Genomic DNA, 24020 nt, shown 5'->3' with positions numbered 1-24020 from the left:
AGTTCTTCCTTTAATCATCATCAGCCCCTCCTGTGGTTGTGAACTTCCTCTGATCAACTGAGTGGTCAGTGCTGACACTTTATACAGCTGCATTTCACTGACACTATACTGATGCACGACATACAAAATATAATTATGCTCTTGTGGAATATCTATTAAGTTAAACGTGCTATTGATGTCTAAGAGTCCATAATGGTGACATTAGATATCAAGTTTTAATTATAAACAAACACGGGAACATTTGTTTGCAACTATCGCAGTCAAGACTTTATGATTGTGACGATGTCATAAGTTACCCCTGATGTGGTGTATGCCCTGATTGTTTGGTTTATATTTTTTGCATAAATGTTTGTTTCTCATTGTTTGGTTAAATATGAGTTTGGTAACTTTTTCTAGTTTAAGGTACACATTAGACTTATGACAAAAGACACCAAGACTTTTATTTCTTTATTTTCTTTATTTAGAATTGACATCAACTATATCAGTTTATATCCCCATTTTCAAAACTTGCCTTCTGGGTTCATGTCTGCATCATGGTTCCGGGGGTGGGGGTTTAAGAGGAAGTGCGGCCTTCCTGTTCCTCATTTTATGCCATCCCATGGAATTCTGGGTAGTGTAGGCATAGTCCATTTCCCAGTGTGAGCAGGGGGTTATTGTTTCATTGTTTTATTGTTTATTTTGATGTAGAAATGTATTGTTTATAATTTGTATTACTTCCCTTGTAAAATTGATGTTAATGTATTTTGAATATTATTTTCATTGAAGATTATTTATGTATTATGTACATTAGGCTATTTAAATTCCCTATTATTATGAAATAGTTGAACCTTTCAGTATAAAATAATTTATTTTGTCTGTTCAGTCGGTGCTGGTGAGAGATCTCCATGAGGAGGGTCATCTTTAGTGTCTTTGTTTATGTTATTTGTGAAGTCAGTAACATTTGAATTGACAGCAAGCAGTGTCTCCTGCCTTTGCTCTGGTCATGTCCCCACAATGATACTCAACCATATCACAAATAATCAAATTTTAATCTAAAATACTAAAATCAAGATTTCTCAAGATTACGTATTATAATATTATAATTTAATCGTCTAATAAATAATAAATAATAAAATAAATAATACAAAAAAAAGTATTTCTTCCCCCTCAATAATTGTTGGTTTTAAAACATACAGCTGAAAACCCAAAACTAATTGTGATAAATTAATTTATATCAATACTCTGTTCACTTCTGTTCTTTCAAAGTTTGAAAACAAGCAGTCATAATCAAGTAGAAATTCTGGAAAGTCTATATCAGGGAGCCGTTTAATATTGTACTGAACGGAGAGCTCTGAGGTTCATATAATATTGAAATAATGGAATTAATAAGCTGATTTTATTTTATCCATTTTTATACTGGAACTGAATGATTTTAATGGTTTTCAGACATGCATTTTTCCATTGATTCGGATAGATCACTGTGCTAAAATACTCTGGATGTATCCAGAATCATCCCCATACTCTCATTCCCTGTACATTAGTCCACTAGCCCACTTGAAGGAGTGAATAAAAACGAGTTTGAACACTGAGTGCTGGAAGGGCTGCTGTTTTTGCGTTTGAGCTTGGTGTTTAATAATAATTTGATATTTAGATAATTGTCAAACCATTTGGAATTAAATTATTTATTTAAAAATCTGTCATGGAAACCGTGACCTCACAGTGCAGAGCTGTTGATTGTACATCGGTTGTAGACTCATTATTGCAGTGCATTATGGGATTGATTGAGTGCACTTGATAATGTCAACTATAGGGTTTCAGACACTATGGTCATCCACTCAAATAGTGCACTATATAAAATATATAGATAACTTCTGATGCAGTCTCTATCTCTGACAGAGTTCCCTGATATATTCAGCAGCAACACCACAACACCGCCAATGAGACCACAGCACGACACACAGGACCTGATGGCTCTTTTTAATCAATCAAAACATATACAGCATATAATCTGATTCAACAAATGACTCTAAGGAGTAGTTTTACTTGGTCAAACACATACAGCTTACTTATTAAGTGTGAGACATACATACATGTGTTCGTATTCATGTTGCATATAAAAAGACTGTGAAATTCATTTAAAACCTTTTGCAATAACTATAAAGAGAAATTTGTTAATCATTAAAATTATCTCTACATTTGGTACATATTTTTTTCATTAAAATAACTTAATTCAATCATTAATGGAACCATTAAAGAACCAGAATAATTAAATAATGATTCCATTAATACTCATGATCTTATCTATTTCCTAAACTGACTGTGGTCTCTCAGTTCCTTTACAGTTCCGTTAAATAAAGCTTTTCTGAGCATCTCTGCATCAGACGCAAAAGCCTCAAACACAGAAATAGTTTAAAAGAGGACGCTAATCAATGTAGCCTGCAACAGTAACGATGCAACATCATATTCACAATGACATCTACAATGAAAAACCAATGTCAATTCTGAGCTGACAGGCACATTCTGCACAGCAACAAAAAGATTTTCAGAAACTCACTTCTGACACTGTCATAATCCACTGCATCTCTATCCTAAAGGTATAAACCCATACAAAAGGAGGTTCTCCTCAGAAAAACTGCACAAGGAAAAATTTGTAATGACAAAAAATACTTTTCACTGTATTATACATTATACATACATTAAATATATTTGACATAGGAATACAACTACATTTTACATAAGTAATACATTTATTATTGACAAACACAATTTAGTATTACAAGCATTACTGAAAGCATTTGCTCAATCGGTTCAAACACCAAATTTTCATTCCTGTCATATTGAGATTAAAGTTTACATTGCCTGTTTTCATAATCACTGCAAACTGACAGTTATTAGCCTGCATTAATCAGTCAACAAAAATGATGATTAAATGAGAATGATCTAAGAATAAAACTTTCCTTCATTTTCTGAACTTTGTACAAGCAAGACATCAATATATCTTCCTAAATTAATAATAAAGCAATAACATTAACTGAACAGCTACTATAAAATAAACATCCCAAACTAACCAAAATACTACAAATAAATCTGATCACCACTGGGGTTTGTTTGTTAACATGTGAAAGACAGTAATTATAATGGCACTGAATTAAACCCGAAGGAGTCAATTAAATATTCCTATATTCATCATAATACACAGTCTGTGTATAATTAATGAGTGTTTTACTCATTTGTGATGGTTCTTGGAATAAAGTTGACTGCCGTTATCCTGAGGTCCAGCTGTTGGTCAGCTTCATCTGATGGAAGCGTAAGTCACTTTATCATCATCATCATCATCATTAACCTGAATGAACATCACAGATATTGTCAAACAAGTTTCAACCCACAAATATTACAGCCTCTTGTTAGATTTTAACTCAAGAGAGTTAGAAGAACTGCATTTAAGAGTGAAACTGATTTAGGTATGGCATATAAACTATCAGTTTGAGAGTTGGATGGACATTGATGTAGGAAGTGTTTACTCACCTTGTTCTCTCTGGCTTGCTTTTTACTGTACATGGCAACCTCAGTATAAGTCACATCATCTTTCTGCTCCTAAACAATGAAAATATGTAGAACCAAGTTATGAAATACAAATGCATCATTGTTTCAAATATATTTATTCTTATTGGTAACATTTACTAAAGAAACGGTACAAATACTGTATACTAACTTGACATTTAGCTGAAGCTTTTATCTAACGTGACAAACACATTTAGGGATCATTTACCCTGGAGCAGTGATTATGGACACAATAATAATAGCTTATGGATCAACCTCTGGGTTTTGGGCATTACAATACTTACCACAGAGTCATCATCAGTCCCTCTTTTGTTTTCTGAAAAATAATGTTGCCCCATTTAATAGGAATACTTATGATAAAGACAGTAATCTAGTAATGTCTGTAATGCACGTTAAAAGTGACTAGAAGAATTTAAAACTTTATTATGTCTTGTTAATTTATTGATTCCTCTTCACTTATTACAGGAATTATGTTAACATTACATAATTTGCTAATCAACAAAATCTGACCAAACTATAGTTTAAAACAAACACGTCAACATCTTTACCATCATATTTTTTCCAAATGAACATTTATGATACAACTGAAACTAGTGTGCTTTTCTGTAAAGTCAGATTTATTGGATTCTTTGTCTATTGTAAAGAAATATGAGAAACTAAATCTCACCAGCTTTTGTATTTTTTTTCCGAATCAGCCAAAAAATAACAGCAAGGAGAACAGCCAATGCAGCAACAACACCAACAACCACTAACGGCAAGGAAGTCGCTGAAGGAGAGACTATAGAGGGACACATTCAGATCCAGATGAAGACAACAGCAGAATATCTATTGTACATTACTATCATGTTTAACAAAGATATAAAAACAACAACAACTACTGACAGCAATATAATATGATTCATTTTTAATATCATAATTATCTTGATATTGATAATATCTTGAAATGAATATTTGTAGATGATGAGTTTACAAAAAGCTTTTCTGGTTACAGTTTATTTCGATAGTCCACTTTAGACATTCTAATAACTTTAACTTTGCAACTACATGCCAACTAACTCTCTATTAGTATTACAGTTTTTCTCAATTGCTAAAACACAATTTCTGAAACCTTGCTCCATTTTCTGAAAACATTAAACACAAAACCTCATCTTCAAGCACTATTTACAGAACCTCTGACTCCTCTTGCAAAATGAAACTTTCGCCTCAAAACAACACACGCCTCAGTTTTACCTGTGTTCAAAATCAAACACTGCTCTCAAATCATAAACAAACTAAACAAAATGATATACACTATCAAGCAGTCAGTAAACAACACACCAAAAAATAGAAAACACATTGTTCAAAACATAATTCTCGAAAGATATCTATGGACTGCTATTTTGTTTGTAGACTTACCCGTGACACCTTACTGTACCATCAAAAAGTTCATTTGTGACATACTTTATGACTGCACTTGATAAAAGGAAATAAAAAGAAAAGTAAAAAAAAAACAAAAAAAAAAAACATATAGTTCTCAGGGAGAAGTAAATTTTTTATCTCAAAACAAATTTAATATTTTTCCGCCATTGTCTTTTGATAAATGAAAACATGTTCTATAATAGTAGCTCAAAATTGATCAGAAATTACTTCTCTGCTTTGCTCTTTGCAATTTTATTTGCCTCCTCCTTGTACCCCTATTTTTACAGTACTGTACCCTGCATCTCACAAACTTGTCCTTTGTGTCTGTGATACTGTAATTCTTGTTCTTTGTTGATATGAACCTGCAACCAGTCAAAATCTATTGAGCAGTCAGTACTGGAAACAAATGGAAAGTACAATGTTCAGGCCATACAATTTGTTCATTGTACAGTATACAGCCTACAATGCACTGTACTACAGTACACAATACTAAAATGGACAAAAATCAAAGGAGTAAACATGTGATCAGTGTGCTTCTTCATGTCTTTGGGCTGGGTCAGGCCAGGCCAGAGCACTTCGTCGACATCACAAGCAATATTGTCCCTCCTCCTTTCTTGCCCTCCTCCCCCTCTTCCTCTTTCTTGCCCTCCTCCTCCTCCTCCTCCTCCTCCTCCTCCTCCTCCTCCTCCTCCTCCTCCTCCTCCTCCTCGCCCACCTCACATACATTGTTTCTTCTATCCATTCTCAGACTTTCTCCTTCCCACCTTCAACAACCTGTTTGCTCTCTGAACTGGCTTATATTGGTTGTGTCACATCTTTTGAAACAGGTTAAATCAATTTTGAGTGGTTTTGTTCAATCAATGACATGTGCTCTCTATTTGTATTTGATTGTTGCCACTTGTGTTTACCAGTATGGATGATATGTGCAATAGAGTGCAGAATGTGTTTTGAGAATGAGAATGTGTTTAGAGTTTTGCTGAAAAGTCTAAGCGAGATCTGCAAATTGTGTTTTACCATGTGAAATGGTTTAAGGTATTGACAGCAGACTGCACAATTAGCTAAATGAGTTCAGGCAACTGAGAACTTTGTTCAGCCAATGGGTTTTAGTGTTTTAGCAATTGAGAAAAATTGTAATAGGAAAAAGGAATATGATAAAAGTTCTACTGTAACTGCATGGCACTGTGAAATTAATAAGACATACATAAGGTGACTAGGTATGTAATGTGGTTGTAACCCTTTAGGTTCGGTATCTGTAACTCAAAGTTTTTGAGCTAGAGTGCTCAGACATTTATTCAAAGTACCCACATTTGTTTACTACAAAAGGCACTAATTTAAACCTCTGTAAGAATATTACAGCCCTTATGATGTCAAATAAATGGTTGTAAATTGTAACAAAAAAATACGCAAAACAGAGGCTACATTATGCAATATGCTTAAAAAATAGGTTTATTGAAACAATCCAATAGAACAATCTAAAACAACGCATCTCTCTTTCTGTGACTGACCATAACTCAAATCCACTAACTGTTTGACTCGTGTGTGTGTGTGTGTGTGTGTGTGTGTGTGTGTGTGTGTGTGTGTGCGTGCGTGCGCAAATTAACAGTGTTTATGATTAGTTATTAAATGCTTGACTCCAGTGTACCTGTGTAAAGAACATGTAACAAAAAACACTATCAATATGTGTGTGAGTTTGTGTGTGAATATTCTCAGTCATAGTCACAATGGTGACAAATTAGCATTGTTAACCCTGGAGTGCAGGCTTGGTTGGGCCCAGAAACTGCAAAGAGCTCTTTGCAACTTTGCAAAAGGTTTAGTACTAAACAAAATAGTTTGACCAAAATATTTACATTCTTACAACAAAATATATTTTTTTCTTCATAAAATCAGCATGTGCCTATTTCCAGCTTTGACAACCATTCATTTGGGATCTGGGAGGAAGTGGGTAAACACTGAAATTCATTTGGGATTTTCCACTTATTGGGGATACTTATTATTCTTAATATTTTTGATCTGCCTGCTTTGACAACATTGTATGAGAACTGACATCACGGTTTTCTCCAGATAACTAATGATTTTTACAACAGAAATGAATCAATGCTGAATTGGTAACACTTTAGAATAATGGTCCGTCATTAATAAGTAACTATGCAGGAAGTAATGCAGGACTAATGAGTAGAACTATTAACACTTCAGCAACTACTATTAATTAATATTAACTAATCAGTAAGTAATATCAAATTTAGAACTATAGTTCCTTATTAGGTAATCAATAATTACTTAAAGAGATTGGCATCATTAAGAACTAATAGGTAATTATGACAAATTATTAAAAATTACTAATTAATTACTAATCACAACATTAACATGTCTGAGACGTTAGCAATTCTGTCAACGTGGTCATAAAATGCATCACTAAATATTCAAGTGTTACCTAGTCACTATGTAGGAACTAGTGATCTGGACCTAAAGTGAAAAACATCTTTTTCACTTTAAAATAAGGGTCCAGATCACTAGTAGTCCTTGAAGAGTGACTAGTACTTGAGTAATTAGTGCTGCATTTTATGACTATTTTCAGAGTAAAAAATTATGACGGATTACATCTCAGAATCATGATAATGTTCTTTATAATTTGTCAGTTAATAGTTATTAATGAGGCGAATCTCATTAAGTAATTATTGATAATAAGGAACTATCTCCTAAATTTGATATTACTTACTGATTAGTTAAGCTTGTTTCTATATTAGTTAATAGTAGTAGCTGAAGTGTTAATGTAGTATTACTCATTAGTCCTGCATTACTTACTGCATAGTACTTATTAGTGACGGACAAAAAGTGTTACCGCTGAATTTACTTAAACTGGACAATGACTTTCTTCTAGAGCTGCTGTACAGCCAAAACAATCTTTGTTGGATTAATTTCCCATTACCACAGTAAAGCTGCTTAGAAACAATTTGTATTGTAAAAAGCTCTATGTAAATAAAGGTGACTTGAGTTGAAATGATCATAGGACTCCTAGCTTATCCCTGACTGATGGAATTGGTGGCGTTACAACTCTCCCCATGTTACAATCATCCGTCTCCCCTACCTTGCTGTGTAGGATTTACAGGTGAAGCTGAAGTCGTCTCAGAGTTTGGGATAATGATCCGTTTGTATAAGGTGGAGGACCATATTGTAGAAAAAGAAATGGAAAAACAAAACAAACAAAAACAACAACATAAACATTAATCTTAAGGGCCCTATTTGATTTCATTGCCTTACTTTCTTCAACAACTCTGTTTAGCAAAAACTCCCTTGTATCCTCAGATAGTCTTCTGTTAAAATATATGAGCGATTTCTACAGCTATTCTGTAGAAATAGATCATGTTTTAAAGGAATAGTTCACTTAAAAATGAAAATACTGCATGTCATCATTTATTCACCCTCAGGTTGTTCTAAACCTGTATGAGTTTCTTTCTTCTGCTGAACATTAAAGAAGATATTTTAAAGAATGTCGGTAACTAAACAGTTGATGGAAGTCAATGGTGTCAATCAACTGTCTACCGACATTCTTCAAAATTTCTTCTCTTGTTTTCAGCAGAAGAAAGAAATTCATACAGATTTAAAACAACTTGAGGGTGAGTAAATGAAGACATGCAGAATTTTCATTTTTAAGTGAGCTATTCCTTTAACATCTCAAATTGGTCATCATTAAATCTATACATTGCATCATGCCCTGTATGTTACAAATGTTCTTTTTAATGGTGATGATTAATGATTATTTTGAGAGTTAGATTTATACAGACAACAGACTATACCAGAAATTATTATGGTCATGACTCATGATCTAAAAGGACTTGGACTCCATCACTGACGAAGCTGATTAAGAGTTAGTTTGCAGATAATGTGTGTGATGATAAAAAAGAAGCCAGTGCAAAGCACTGTAGTGAGAGACTGATGTGTGTCAGTCCTGTACCTTGTTGTGTTGAATCTGCTGCTGTAGTTCTGCTTGATTTCTTCTCAGAGTTTGAGCTGCTGACTGGAGTCAGTGTTGTTGAATGGACTGGAGCTGCAGAAGATGAATGTTCAGATGCAGGACATCAACATCATATTTTCTACTTGATCATTACATCACATGCTATGCAGTTTGTTAAATCATCAGTATTTACAGTGCAGTTGTTGAGAAGAAAGGTGATTCAAGAAAATTGATTCAAGAAATGTCGTTTTTTCTTCTTACCTGAATACTTGACAGTAAATGTGGCTGAGGTCTTCAGTTGATTTCTCTGAGTAACCTGACATCTCCACTCTCTGTTGTGATCTTCATTCAGGAGTGTTGTAGTCAGAGTGCTGATACAGTGTGTTGAGGAGAAGAGTATCCGATATCTGGAGTCTGTCATCACACTAACACCAGTCTGATTCACCCAGATCAGCTGAAGTCCCTCAGAACGGACCAAAGTATCACAAGGGACTCCATATGAATACAACTGACAGGAGAGAGTCACAGAGCCTGATCTGATCTCAGTCTGTGAGGATGATGAAGAGACTGAAACAGAATATAAGACAGAAATCACACTACAGACGTCACTCTTTTTATTACACATGTGAGTTTTAGGTACTATTAAAAAAATTACAGAAACACTGACCATGAAGAACATGCAGATAAACAGGTGCATCAGGTCCTTGTTGTTTATCATTCACAAATTGTCGGCAGGTGTAAAGCCCATAATCTTCTTGTGTGACTTTCTTGATGTTCAGAGAGCAGTCAGACCCCAGACCCAGTCTCTCACGTCTCTCTATGTCATTCTTCTTTTTCCCTCCAGCAATCAGTTCAACTGTCCCTGAAAGTCTGGTATAGATCCAACCGGTTGATGTGCAGTCAGAAAGAGCATTATTACAGGGCAAACTGACATTTTCACCAGAACTGCTGAACACATGAGTCTCTTCTGCTCCACTGGATCCTACATATTAATATAAAAATTATTTAAATTTTAATGACATACAGCAAATATTTTCTTAATTATTAAAAACTAAAGTGATAACTTACACATACTGACACAACATTTTCAGCAAGATAAAACCATATACGCTCAATCTAACTCTTTGCCAGTCTCTATACCAAAGTAATTCAATTATTTTTGAACAGATGGTTGTTCACTTTATACAGATATTGCATAATGTCTTATAGACCATATAAAGATTTCTTTACCCATCAGAAGTGGACAGAGAATGATCAGTCGCAGCAGACACATGTGACACTGATCAGACATTTTTTGTTTCTGTCAGTCTTTCTTTTCATAATTTAGTTCCAGTTCTTCCTTTAATCATCATCAGCCCCTCCTGTGGTTGTGAACTTCCTCTGATCAACTGAGTGTTTAGTGCTGACACTTTATACAGCTGCATTTCACTGACACTATACTGATGCATGATAAAGAAGCGTCTATAAATATATATTGTTTATAGCAGTTTGGTTTGTTCTTATCGAGGGGCCACTGAAACTCAAGACTGCAATCTTTAAAGGTTCACTGAAATAAATGGATACAGCAACTGACTTGGAAACATTAGCACAGAATGTGAGAACGCAGTTAGTTTGACCACACTTGTTCATTATGCAGTGTGTGGGTTATGATTATCACTATCATCTCTGAACCCACTTTAGACTGAAGGCTGTGAACTCTCACACATTCTGACAGCATTTCCTCTTCTTTCTTTAAGTGGGCCGCAACATGGCTTTAAACTCTGTATCTTTTCAGTTCGTGATAGCATTCTTTCAACATGTTTATTAAACAGAAGTTAAACACAATTTTAATTTATTAACTAAACAATTTGTAAATACTCAAATTGTTTAGGATCAATTCTGTTCAACAGCAGGTGATTATTATAGTATCAAGGTCAGATTTATCTACACAAGCATCATGTTAAAATAAGCTTCTAGTGGATGCTGCTTAGACTTTATAGTGAAGAGGTCAGAAAAATAAGTAGCATCCAAAATCAAAAGTGTTTCCCTTGAGTGATGGAGCTAAACATCCTGGTTCAGAGTCAACTGTAACTCTAACTTTTTAGATGATCAGAAGAGTGTATATATGATGATAGGAGAGAAGATCAGAGATATATTGAGGAGCCATGTAGGCCCTTGTAAACAAACAAAAATTTTGAACTGGATATGATATTGGACTTGTTGGGGCGAACAGTTTTAATTTCTAGACCTGGTCACAACACTTGGATATTGCTGCCCTATTGTTAGTTTGAATGCTTCCATTGCTCTCCTCATTTGTAAGTCGCTTTGGATAAAAGCGTCTGCTAAATGATTAAATGTAAAATGTGATGTAAAGTGCAAGTTTTTAAAAACGGTACCATTATCGCCTCTGTGTAAACAACAAAAACACGAATTTGTGAAAACGGTGACGTCATGCGCATGTGTATTATCTGTTCAGTTTATAGGCATGAGGTGTTTCTTTACAAAGTGACATCGCCAACTACTGGCCTGGCAGCAGAATACAGCGTTTTCAGTCGTTTTCACGGATCCTTGTGAACCAGGATCATTTTGACAATGCTGTCGTTTGTGCAGAGGAGAAACTTTTCCGTTTTTAGTACATCGTTGTCGTGTAAACGTAACCCTAGAACACCAAAAAATCCAATACTTATAGACCAATTGATGTCATTTCATCAGGTTCTGATTAACAGTACAGAGCATCTGAAAATGGTGTTTGGTTCTTTACACAAGTGTGGTTATTTAAAGGGTCACAGGTGAGTTGGAAATCCCATGAAGGCACTTCTCATCCGGGTGGCTGTTGATTCTCCCTGGCACCGGTTCCTTTGGCATGGTCAAGTGCCTCTCTTAAACAATCCTTGCAAACACACCATAGACAAAATAAGGGAGACATCCTTTTCCTTCAACACTGAGTCACAGCACATCAATGAAACAGAACAACAAATCCACACAGAGTAAACTGAGCTGATATAAACATATACTATTAATTCATTGTCACATATAGTAACCAATTATGTTGTAAAACCTAAAGAGTAACAAATGGCAAATATGAATATCTGTTATTAGTGGACATGTGGTGCGTTATTGAATTTAATGCACAGCTGTCTTTACATGTCTCATATACAGATAACATGAGAACATCAAAATAAAAAGGAATAAACTCTAAAACTCCTGATTAATTTAATTACATGATCGAATTAATTAATTACAAAGCAAGTACATATTTATTCTCTGGAAGCCATTTTAAATGAGTCACAAACACTGTTACCTCATTCCTGACATGGGTCAGACACTCTACACTTCTCAGATACTGAATACAGACATTGCTTGTAACATTAATACCAGAATATATGCAATAGATTTAATAAAACTATGATTCGTAAAGAGGGGGTAGTATGTTAAATGACCATGAGGACTGTGAAACACACAGGTAAACTGTAATACAAAGTCTGGATGAAATAAAAGCGTGTACTACAGATTTCAGGTCTTCAAATGACAAAAAATACTTAATTTTAGCTATAAAAATTATAATAATAATACTTGCACCATCTCAGTTTTACAGTACATAGGCTATCAAACTCAGAACTCACCACAATATAACAAGATAATGCCAACAATGCATGGCCAAAAACTGAAACATCAGTTTGCAACATGGCGACCCCTAGTGTTCACTTTCAAAAAGTCTTGATTATCTTATTATCACAATGTTGATCTCTAATCATGTCTAGAAAATAAGGATCTCTCCCTCCCCAAATACCAAGTGCATTAAACACGTAAAAAAATAGTTAACAGATAATATTATGAACTAAATATTATTCATTAATAATCCATGAGAATCAAACAAAAGCAAAGAAAATAAACAGCCGAGGTGAAATTGACATATTGACAAGCCTTTAATACATTTTTTTTTTTTTTTTTTTTTTTACAGATTTTCTCTGCATTTATATCATTACTGCACACAAAGAGAGTTTAAATGTTTTGATTGATTTATGTACAGTATTAATATCCGTTCAGAGGTTGGAAGAGTGTATAAATGCTTACAAAGTCTCTTAGCAATTAATTACAATAAAGTTGTTAAGCAAGCATGAATCTCAAAGCTGCAAACATTTTTATTTTGCCTGATTCACCTCTCGCCACCAGCCAGTGCGTTTGTGCCCATATGGTAATTTCTAGAAAGAGTATCTGGAAATAAACATATGAAAGAGTTTTCAATATATACAGTATATTGAAAACATGTTTGTTATATAAACTCTCCTGGTCATTTTCGCTGATTAGGAGTGTCTCTGCACATTGATAAACAGAAACTCACATTGCTCTCTTTGACACGTTTTCTGCAGGAATCCCAGAATATGTCACATATGTCAGCACCTAAACATCAATAGACATAATGAGCCAAGATACGATCTGTGAGAGACGACTATTATGTATAGTATAGGCTAAAGGTAATGAAATACCTTTCTAAATTGATCTTATCAAATTAGACAAATAATGTTTTAGTCTTTAGTTTATAAATGGAAATGATTTTGTGTGGGGTTATGTAGGAAGACATAAGTTTTGTGTATTAGTATTAGTTTGTGTATTGTGTGATAGTGTGGATGTATTGTGATTTTCTTTCTCTATTCATCTTTGTATTGTTTTCTGTAAATTGTATAGCTGTCATTTTTTCACAAGAGCTGTAGGGTTTGTGTGCTTTCCTTATTTTTTTATCACCATTTCTTTTCTTGTTTATTGATAGGAGGGAAGCTCTCTGTATTTGTCACATTTCTTTTTTGTTAGGAAAGTTATATCATTGGTGGCGGTAGTTTATTTTGTTTGTTGTTTTGTTAGTGGTGGCCTCAAACCAGGACAATTTTGAAAAGAACTTTGGTGTACAAAGGCGACAAGATAGTTATTATTTATTTTTAATACTTTTAAACATCTTAATTGTCCTGTCTGTCCTGTTTTACTGTGGTTTGTGCACTTATTTGAAGTCATTAATGGTGAGAAACGTTCTGCTGAGCACAGAGGTAAATCATTGATATTATATACTTACAGAAGTGTCATAATCCTCTTCTTTGTTATCTGAAAAATAGTTGTGGAGTATTTATTATGAAACATGCAACACACAGCACATCTACAGTTGATCTACAGCTGGTAAATCCTGTTTGTTTAATCTACAAACCGAATTCTGGAAAAGTTGGGACATTTTTTAAATTTGAATAAAATGAAAACTAAAAGACTTTCAAATCACACGAGCCAGTATTTTATTCACAATAGAACATAGATGTTGTAATGTTGCAAGAAGCCATGCTGTTGTAATAGCTGCAGTATGTGGTGTTGCATTGTCCTGCTGAAATACACAGGGCCTTCCCTCTTTTTATGATGTTATGCACTGTAGAATGATGAGATTTGCAAAGCCTTTGCAATTTGACGTTGAGGAACATTGTTTTTAAAGTATTCCACAATCTTTTTACGCACTCTTTCACAGATTGGAGAGTCTCCCATCTTTACTTATGAAAGACTCTGCCTCTCTAAGACATCCCTTTTATAGCTAATCATGTTAAAGACCTGATATAAATTAACTTAATTAGTTGCTAGATGTTCTCCCAGCTGAATCTTTTCAAAATTTCTTGCTTTTTCAGCCATTTATTGTCCCCATGCCAACTTTTTTGAGACCTGTACAGGCATTATTTTCTCAGTTTAAACATTTGTAATGTTATCTATGTTCCATAAAATATTGGCTCATGTGATTTGCATTTTTTTTGTTTTCATTTTCTTCAAATTTATTGAAATTTCAAATTAAAATAAAAACAAATCTGGAATTCGGGTTGTATTCGCACTGAAATAATGCAGTTGAGTTCATTTTATTCCTGACAGAGCCTGGAAGTATTTAAATGCAGCTATAAAATGCATCCACATTACATTTTTATGATACAACATGAAAATGAGTTTAAGTATTTGTTATAAAACATTAATAATTATGAAAACTCACTAGATCCTTTTTTACAAATCACCCAAAGAGTAACAGCAAGGAGAACAGTCAATACAGCAACTACAACAGCAATCACAGTCACTGAGGGAGAGACCAGAGAACGGTACATTCAGACTCGACATCACATTAGGTTAAAACATTCTTTTTAACAAAATGCATTTCATTTCATACACTTATAGACTATTAAAGTTATAGGGCCAGCACTGCACTCAAACATATTTACGAAGTACCACAGTAAGCACATGATTGCACATGCACATGATATGGGAGCAAATACAAACCACCGATGTGAGAAAGACAGTGATTACCTTGTGTTTGTGGTGTGTTTAGCTGAGGGATCCTCAGAGTTTGTGATGTGCAGTGTTGGGAAAGTTCACTTTCTACATGAACTATTTCAAAGTTCAGTTCACAAATTTTAAAATGAACTAGTTCAGCTCATAGTTCATACTTCAAAATTTTGAACTAAGTTCACAGTTCCAAAAATGAACTAGTTCATAGTTCCCTTTTTTTAATTTAACGGCCGAATTTACATGACACATTATAAAATAGCATTATAGTCTACGATAGATACAGTGCCAAAAAGAAGAGAAGAGGATAAAAGGGGATAAGACAGAGGTAAAGTGATGTAGTGAATGAACAGTTTATCTAATTGCATAGGAGTAAGATACTATAATTTCATGGCAGTTATTTGTACCTTAAACTTAATGTTAGCAGTTGTGAGTTCTCCAGAGGCCCCAGACTGTGTGATTTTGTAACAATCATGTCAGTTTTAAGACACATTTTTTATTATCACTTTTTTTTATTAATGTTTTACTCTACAGTTGTGCAGTTTTGGGGGGGATACAGTACAGGCCAAAAGTGTGGAAACATTAATGTTTTTGAAAGAAGTTTCTTCTGCTCATCAAGCCTGCATTTATTTGATCAAAAATACAGTTTTTTTTTTTATATTGTGATATATTATTACAATTTAAAATAATTGGTTTTCAATTTATTATACTTTAAATTATCATTAATTTCTGTGATGCAAAGCTGAATTTTCAGCATCATTACTCCAGTCTTCAGTGTCACATGTGACATCCAGTCTATCACATGATCCTTTAGAAATCATTCTAATATTCTGATTTATTATGAGTGTTGGAAACAGTTCTGCTGCCTAATATATTTGATGAATAAAAGGTTAAAAAGAACTGCATTTATTCAAAATAAAAAAAAATATTTTCTAATAATATAAGTCTTCTTTACTATCACTTTTTATCAATTTAACACATCCTTGCTGAATAAAAGTATTGATTTATTTCAAAAAAGAAAAAGAAAAAAAATTACTGACCCCAAATTACTGACCAGTAGTGTATATTGTTGTTACAAAAGATTTCTATTTGTAAAAAAAATTGCTTATTTTTATTTATTTATTTTTTACTTTTTATTCATCAAAGTATCCTAAAAAAGTATCACAGGTTATGAAAAAATATTAAGCAGCAGAACTGTTTCCAACTTTGATAATGAATCATCATATTAGAATGATTTCTAAAGGATCATGTGATAGACTGGATGTCACATGTGACACTGAAGACTGGAGTAATGATGCTGAAAATTCAGCTTTGCATCACAGAAATAAATGATAATTTAAAGTATAATAAATTTGAAAACCAATTATTTTAAATTGTAATAATATATCACAATATTAAATTTTTTTCTGTATTTTTGATCAAATAAATGCAGGCTTGATGAGCAGAAGAAACTTCTTTCAAAAACATTAAAAAACAGTAATGTTTCCAAACTTTTGGCCTGTACTGTATATGGCATTTTTAAAATTTATTTGCCAAAATTATTAATGATATTTATTTACAGGTTTATTAAAAATAGCAAAGTTCACATTAAATCTGTATTGTAAAACACGCTATAAAAGATAATGGGGACTTGACTTGAATGCTAGATGTAATGCTCTTGGTATTTGTGTTTAGGCTGTAATGTGTGTGTGTGTGTGTGTGTGTGTGTGTGTGTGTGTGTGTATATATATATATATATATATATATATATATAGGCTAAATAATCATGAACACAATGACGGGGTGAAATGGGCTGTGATGCATGGGGCACCAGGTAAAATCTTGCCTAGGGCAGCAAATTGGTCAGGGCCGGCCCTGGTTTAAGGTGTGTTTTAGCCGGGTTTTCGTCTTGAAGGCTCTATAGAAATCTGGCACCCTATTGAACGAAGTTAAACTGAGAGAGTGTGCTGTTCACAGACCCAAGAATGAACAAGTTCACAGTAACGTTCATCGCGGTACGTTCAGTTCACGTTTGACCAAAATATGAACGAGTTCATGAACTATCGTTCAATGACGTTCAGGCACAACAGTGGTGATGTGGACTGGAATCACTGGTGTCGTTGTACCAGCTTGAGCTGTACGGGAAGAGTGTTAGTTCAAATACATCATAACTAGAAAATATGGAAATCTTTTTTTTTTACAATTAATAATTGGCTAATACAGAAGATAAAATTAGCAATATGCTTGTCTAACAGTGATTTCAAAATTTGATTAAAAAAATGTCTTACTTGAATATTTTAATATCTATTTAAATACATGTACAGTACATTTATTAATAAACATTCAACAGCTGATTATGTACCTGGTTGTGTAGAAGTTACTGGTTTATTTACAGTTGTGGTTTTCTCTGTGCTGGTGACTGGAGTAAGTGTATTTGTCTCTGTTGGAGCTGTAAAATATTAATTTTCAGATGCATCATACTGTAGAATATATATTTATTTTATTCTTGATGATCAATACAAAGTTAAAAATAAGTAACATTATAAATAACAACAATTTACCTGAATACTTGACAGTAAATGTGGCTGAGGTCTTCAGTTGATTTCTCTGAGTAGCCTGACATCTCCACTCTCTGTTGTGATCTTCATTCAGGAGTGTTGTAGTCAGAGTGCTGATACAGTGCGTTGAGAATAATATCTGATATCTGGAGTCTTTCATCACACTAACACCAGCCTGATTCACCCAGATCAGCTGAATTCCCTCAGAACGGACCAAAGTATCACAGACTTCATATGAATACAACTGACAGGAGAGAGTCACAGAGCCTGATCTGATCTCAGTCTGTGAGGATGATGAAGAGACTGAAACAGAAAATAAGACAGAAATCACATGACAGACGTCACTCTTTTCATTACACATGTGAGTTTTAGGTACTATTAAAAAAATTACAGAAATACTGACCATGAAGAACATGCAGATAAACAGGTGCATCAGGTCCTTGTTGTTTATCATTCACATATTGTCGGCAGCTGTAAAGCCCATAATCTTCTTGTGTGACTTTCTTGATGTTCAGAGAGCAGTCAGACCCCAGACTCAGTCTCTCACGTCTCTCTATGTCATTCTTCTTTTCCCCTCCAGTAATCAGTTCAACTGTCCCTGAAAGTCTGTCATAGGTCCATGTAGTTGATGTACAGTCAGAAAGAGCATTATTACAGGGCAGACGGACATTTTCACCAGAACTGCTGAACACACGAGTCTCTTCTGCTCCACTGGTACCTACATATTAATATAAAACAGCAAAATAATAGTGTTAATTATTTAAACTTTAATGACATACAGAAAATATTTTCTTGAATATTAAAAACTAAAGTAATAACCTACATAAAATTTTCAGCAAGATAAAAACATGTTTGCTCAATCTAACTCTTTGCCAGTCTCTATACCAAAGTAATTCAGTTATTTTTGAACAGATGGTTGTTCACATTATAAAGATATTGCATAATGTTTTATAGACCATATAAAGATTTCTTTACCCATCAGAAGTGGACAGAGAATGATCAGTCGCAGCAGACACATGTGACACTGATCAGACATTTTCTGTTTCTGTCAGTCTTTCTTTTCATTAGTTACAGTTCTTCCTTTAATCATCATCAGCCCCTCCTGTGGTTGTGAACTTCCTCTGATCAACTGAGTGTTCAGTGCTGACACTTTATACAGCTGCATTTCACTGACACTATACTGATGCACGACATACAAAATATAAATATGCTCTTGTGGAATCTCTATTAAGTTAAACGTGCTATTGATGTCTAAGAGTCCATAATGGTGACTTTAGATATCAAGTTTTAATTATAAACGAACACGGGAACATTTGTTTGCAAATATTGCAGTCAAGACTTTATGATACTCAACCATATCACAAATAATCAAATGTTAATCTAAAATAAGTAAAATCAAGATTTCTCAAGATTATTTCTGATAATATTATAATTTGATAGGATAATAAATAATAAAATAAATAAAACAAGGTAACACTTTATTTTACGGTGCCCTTGATACAGAGTAATTACTTAATTAGGTACTTAGTAATAGACGTTGTAATAACATGTAACAAAATGTACTTAACATGTAACTAAGTTATGGAACAGCCTGTACTTACAGATTGTAATTACACACATGTAATAGGCAGCTACTGTTACACATGTGTAACAAGCCGAGTTGGATAAGGTTTATAGATACACATGAAGTACACTTAAGTACATTCTTGATACACTTTATTTTACGTAGCTTATACCTGTGTAATATTATGTAATTACAATGTAATTAGGAAACTACTGCATGCATTTAAGCTGTGAACTAGTGAGTTAAATCAATCTAAGGCAGAGATGGATAAGGTATGTATACACAAAGTACACTTAAGTACATTCTTGATACACTTTATTTTACGTAGCTTATACCTGTGTAATATTATGTAATTACAATGTAATTAGGAAAATACTGCATGCATTTAAGCTGTGAACTAGTAAGTTAAATCAAACTAAGGCAGAGATGGATAAGGTATGTATACACAAAGTACACTTAAGTACATTCTTGATACACTTTATTTTACGTATGCTTATACCTGTGTAATATTTTGTAATTGCAATGTAATTAGGAAACTACTGCATGCATTTAAGCTGTGAACTAGTGAGTTAAATCAAACTAAGGCAGAGATGGATAAGGTATGTATACACAAAGTACACTTAAGTACATTCTTGATACACTTCATTTTACGTAGCTTATACCTGTGTAATATTATGTAATTAGGAAACTACTGCATGCATTTAAGCTGTGAACTAGTAAGTTAAATCAAACTAAGGCAGCGATGGATAAGGTATGTATACACAAAGTACACTTAAGTACATTCTTGATACACTTTATTTTACGTATGCTTATACCTGTGTAATATTTTGTAATTGCAATGTAATTAGGAAACTACTGCATGCATTTAAGCTGTGAACTAGTGAGTTAAATCAAACTAAGGCAGAGATGGATAAGGTATGTATACACAAAGTACACTTAAGTACATTCTTGATACACTTCATTTTACGTAGCTTATACCTGTGTAATATTATGTAATTAGGAAACTACTGCATGCATTTAAGCTGTGAACTAGAAAGTTAAATCAAACTAAGGCAGAGATGGATAAGGTATGTATACACAAAGTACACTTAAGTACATTCTTGATACACTTTATTTTACGTATGCTTATACCTGTGTAATATTTTGTAATTGCAATGTAATTAGGAAGCTAATGCATGTATTTAAGCTATGAACTAGTGAGTTAATTCAGATGGATAACATATGTAGATACACAGGAAGTGCACTTAAGTACAATCTTGATACACTTTATTTTATGTTACATACAAGTAATGCTACAGAACATTTACCATGTGTAACTGCAGACCTTAGTAGCCTAACATATTTAAGTACTTGTTGTTACATTGTGTTATACTAAGTACTTTCTTACATAATTACAGTGTACCAAGTCGGTAACACTTATGTAACAGACTCGGCTTGTTACACATGTGTAACAGTAGCTGCCTATTACATGTGCGTAATTACAATCTGTAAGTATAGGCTGTTCCATAACTTAGTTACATGTTAAGTACATTTTGTTACATGTTATTACAAAGTCTATTACTAAGTAATTAATTAAGTAATTACTCTGTATCAAGGGCACCGTAAAATAAAGTGTTACCTAAAACGAATATTTCTTTCTTCCTCAATAACTGTTGGTTTTAAGAACATACAGCTGAAATCACAAAACTAACTGTGATAAATACATTTTTATCAAATAAATTTTGAAATAATAAATCAAATAAGTCAAAGTTTGAAAACAAGAATCATAATCAAGTAGAAATTCTGGAAATAGTTTATCAGGGAGCCGTTTAATATTGGAGAACAGAGAGCCTTCGAGTCATAAAGGTTGAGAACCACTGTTAAACGTAAAATATTTACTTATTGACAGAATCCAAAATGTACAACATTTAAATATGAAATAATTTTAGGTGTACAAATGTTTATGAATCCTCTGAGGTTCATATAATATTGAAATAATGGAATTAATAAGCTGATTTTATTTTATCCGTATTTATACTGGAACTGAATGACTTTAATGGTTCTCAGACATGCATTTTTCCATTGATACGGATAGATCACTGTGCTAAAATACTCTGGCTGTATCCAGAATCATCCCCATACTCTCATTCCCTGTATACATTAGTCCACTAGCCCACTTGAAGGAGTGAATAAAAACGAGTTTGAACACTGAGTTGCTGGAAGGGCTGCTGTTTTTGCATAGTTTGAGCTTGGTGTTTAATAATAATTTGATATTTAGATAATTGATAATTAGATTACCAGTTCCATATTATCTTTATTAAGCAATAAGACAATATTTTATTGATTTTTTTTTTGATTTATGAATTATAACAGACTGATGGGAAAAACACATTATTTTGCTGTTACTTTTTTAAAATTGGTTTTATTATTATTTAACAATTTCTTGCTTTTTGTTAGTTTTTATTATTTGTAATTTTTATATAAACATTTAACTTTTAAAATAAAGGTTTTACAACAACATCACCATCTTCTGTTATATGTGGGCCTCCATGCTCATCTTGTACAGTTATGATATTGGTGGAGGGTGGTGGGGCCCACATCAATATTTTTTCAGGGGGCCCCGAATCCTCTACGGCCACAGCAATGCTTCTGACACTGTCATAATCCACTGCATCTCTATCCTAAAGATATAAACCCACACAAAAGGAGGTTCTCCTCAGAAAAACTGCACAAGGAAAAAATTGTAATGACGAAAAATAAATTTCACTGTATAATACATTTGACATAGGCTACTTAATACATTTATTATTGACAAACACAATTTAGTATTACAAGCATTACTGAAAGCAGTTGTTCAATCAGTTCAAACACCAAAGTTTCTGTCATATTGAGATTAAAGTTTACATTGCCTGTTTTCATAATCACTGCAAACTGACAGTTAACAAAATCTAAGAATGAAACTGTCCTTCATTTTCTGAACTTTGTGCAAGCATAGACATCACTATATCTTCTTGAATGAATAATAAAGCAATAACATTAACTGAACAGCTACTATAAAATAAACATCCCAAACTAACCAAAATACTACAAATAAATCTGATCACCACTGGGGTTTGTTTGTTAACATGTGAAAGACAGTAATTATAATGGCACTGAATTAAACCCGAAGGAGTCAATTAAATATTCCTATATTCATCATAATACACGGTCTGTGCATAATTAATGAGTGTTTTACTCATTTGTGACGGTTCTTGTTCACAGAGGAATAAAGTTGACTGCTGTTATCCTGAGGTCCAGCTGTTGCTCCTCTGATGGAAGCGTAAGTCACTTTATCAAAATACTGAGGAGGACTTTTACTTTCTGAACCTGGACTTTACACCTCTGGTCTTTGGCATTACAATACTTATCACAGAGTCATCAGTCCCTCTATAGTTATCTGAAAAATAATGGTGTCCCATTTAATAGGTATACACTTATGATAAAGACAGAAAAACAAAACACAGAATGTCTGTAATGCAAGTTAAAAGTGTCTAAAAATTCACACCTTTATTATGTCTTGGATAATTCATTGATTCCTTTTCACTTATTACAGGAATTATGTTAAAACTACATAATTTGCTAATCAGCTAAATCTGACCAAACCATAGTTTAAAACAAACATGTCAACACCTTTACCATCACATTGCTCCAAATGAACATTTACATGATACAACTGAAACTAGTGTGCTTTTCTGTCAGATTTCTTGGATTCTTTGTCTATTGTAATGAAATATGAGAAACTAAAACTCACCAGATTTTTTTTATTTTTTATGAATCAGCCAAAAAATAACAGCAAGGAGAACAGCCAATGCAGCAACAACACCAACTACCACTAACGGCAAGGAAGTCGCTGAAGGAGAGACTATATAGAGGGACACATTCAGATCCAGATGAAGACAACAGCAGAATATCTATTGTACATTACTATCATTTTTAACAAAGATATAAAAACAACAACTACTGATAGCCATATAAAATGATTAATTACACATTTAATATCATAATTAACTTAGAGAAAATTAATATTTGTGGATGACGAGTTTACAAAAAGCTTTTCTGGTTACACTTTATTTCGATAGTCCACTTTAGACATTCTAATAACTTTAACTTTGCAACTACATGCCAACTAACTCTCTATTAGTATTAATAGAGTGATAATTATGACTATTAGTAGACTGTTAGGGTAGGGTTAGGGTTAGTAGAATAAGTTGACATGTTATAAGTGTGTTGTGGTGCTCGCTCTGATCCATTTTTAACGGCGTTTCTTAGAAATAGCTTATTGCACCTTTAAAGTTAAATAAAAGATTAAAGGTTTATTAAAAATGTATTTCAATTGCTGTTGTCCTAAACAAGATTTGTAAAAAAAAAAACTGTATTTCTCTACAAAAGAATATGTAGATAAAAGTTCTACTGTAACTGCATGGCACTGTGAAATGAATAAGACATACAAAGGGTGACTGGGTATGTAATGTGGTTGTAACACTTTTGGTTCAGTATCTGTTACAAAGTTTTTGAGCTATAACAACGCATCTCTCTTTCTGTGACTGACCATAACTCAAAGCCACTTACTGTTTGACTCCGGAGTGTGTGTGCGGTGTGTGTGCGTGTGTAAATTAACAGTGTTTACGATTAATTTTTGATTAATAAATGCTCAACTCCACTGTACCTGTGTAAAGAACATGTATAGGTCTAACAAAAAGCAATGTCAATATGTGTGTGAGTTTGTGTGTCTGTGTGTGAA

General features: G+C 33.4%; 2 protein-coding genes across 2 annotated transcripts; both read right to left on the bottom strand.

Annotated features, from left to right (window-relative positions):
• Positions 1 to 1941: 1941 nt before the first annotated feature.
• Positions 1942 to 10276, bottom strand: LOC307171989 (uncharacterized protein). The gene is made up of 9 exons (XM_079893968.1): positions 10121 to 10276; positions 9558 to 9872; positions 9152 to 9457; positions 8891 to 8983; positions 8024 to 8050; positions 4208 to 4318; positions 3825 to 3856; positions 3505 to 3573; positions 1942 to 3322 (listed from the first exon to the last, which is right to left on the bottom strand). The coding sequence occupies exons 1-9, from the start codon at positions 10179 to 10181 to the stop codon at positions 3272 to 3274; spliced, it is 1065 nt and encodes a 354-aa protein (XP_079750094.1). The 5' UTR covers positions 10182 to 10276; the 3' UTR covers positions 1942 to 3271.
• A 2496-nt stretch (positions 10277 to 12772) lies between these two features.
• LOC307172969 (uncharacterized protein) lies at positions 12773 to 18824 on the bottom strand. The gene is made up of 8 exons (XM_079895745.1): positions 18673 to 18824; positions 18101 to 18415; positions 17701 to 18000; positions 17502 to 17588; positions 14874 to 14954; positions 13935 to 13963; positions 13212 to 13270; positions 12773 to 13084 (listed from the first exon to the last, which is right to left on the bottom strand). Exons 1-8 carry the CDS (start codon positions 18731 to 18733, stop codon positions 13072 to 13074), a joined length of 945 nt encoding a protein of 314 aa, XP_079751871.1. The 5' UTR covers positions 18734 to 18824; the 3' UTR covers positions 12773 to 13071.
• Positions 18825 to 24020: the final 5196 nt, after the last annotated feature.

This window comes from Squalius cephalus, assembly GCF_949319135.1.
Source record: "Squalius cephalus genome assembly, chromosome: 15".
NCBI lineage: Eukaryota > Metazoa > Chordata > Actinopteri > Cypriniformes > Leuciscidae > Squalius > Squalius cephalus.
This window is presented reverse-complemented; position numbering and strand designations above follow the sequence as displayed.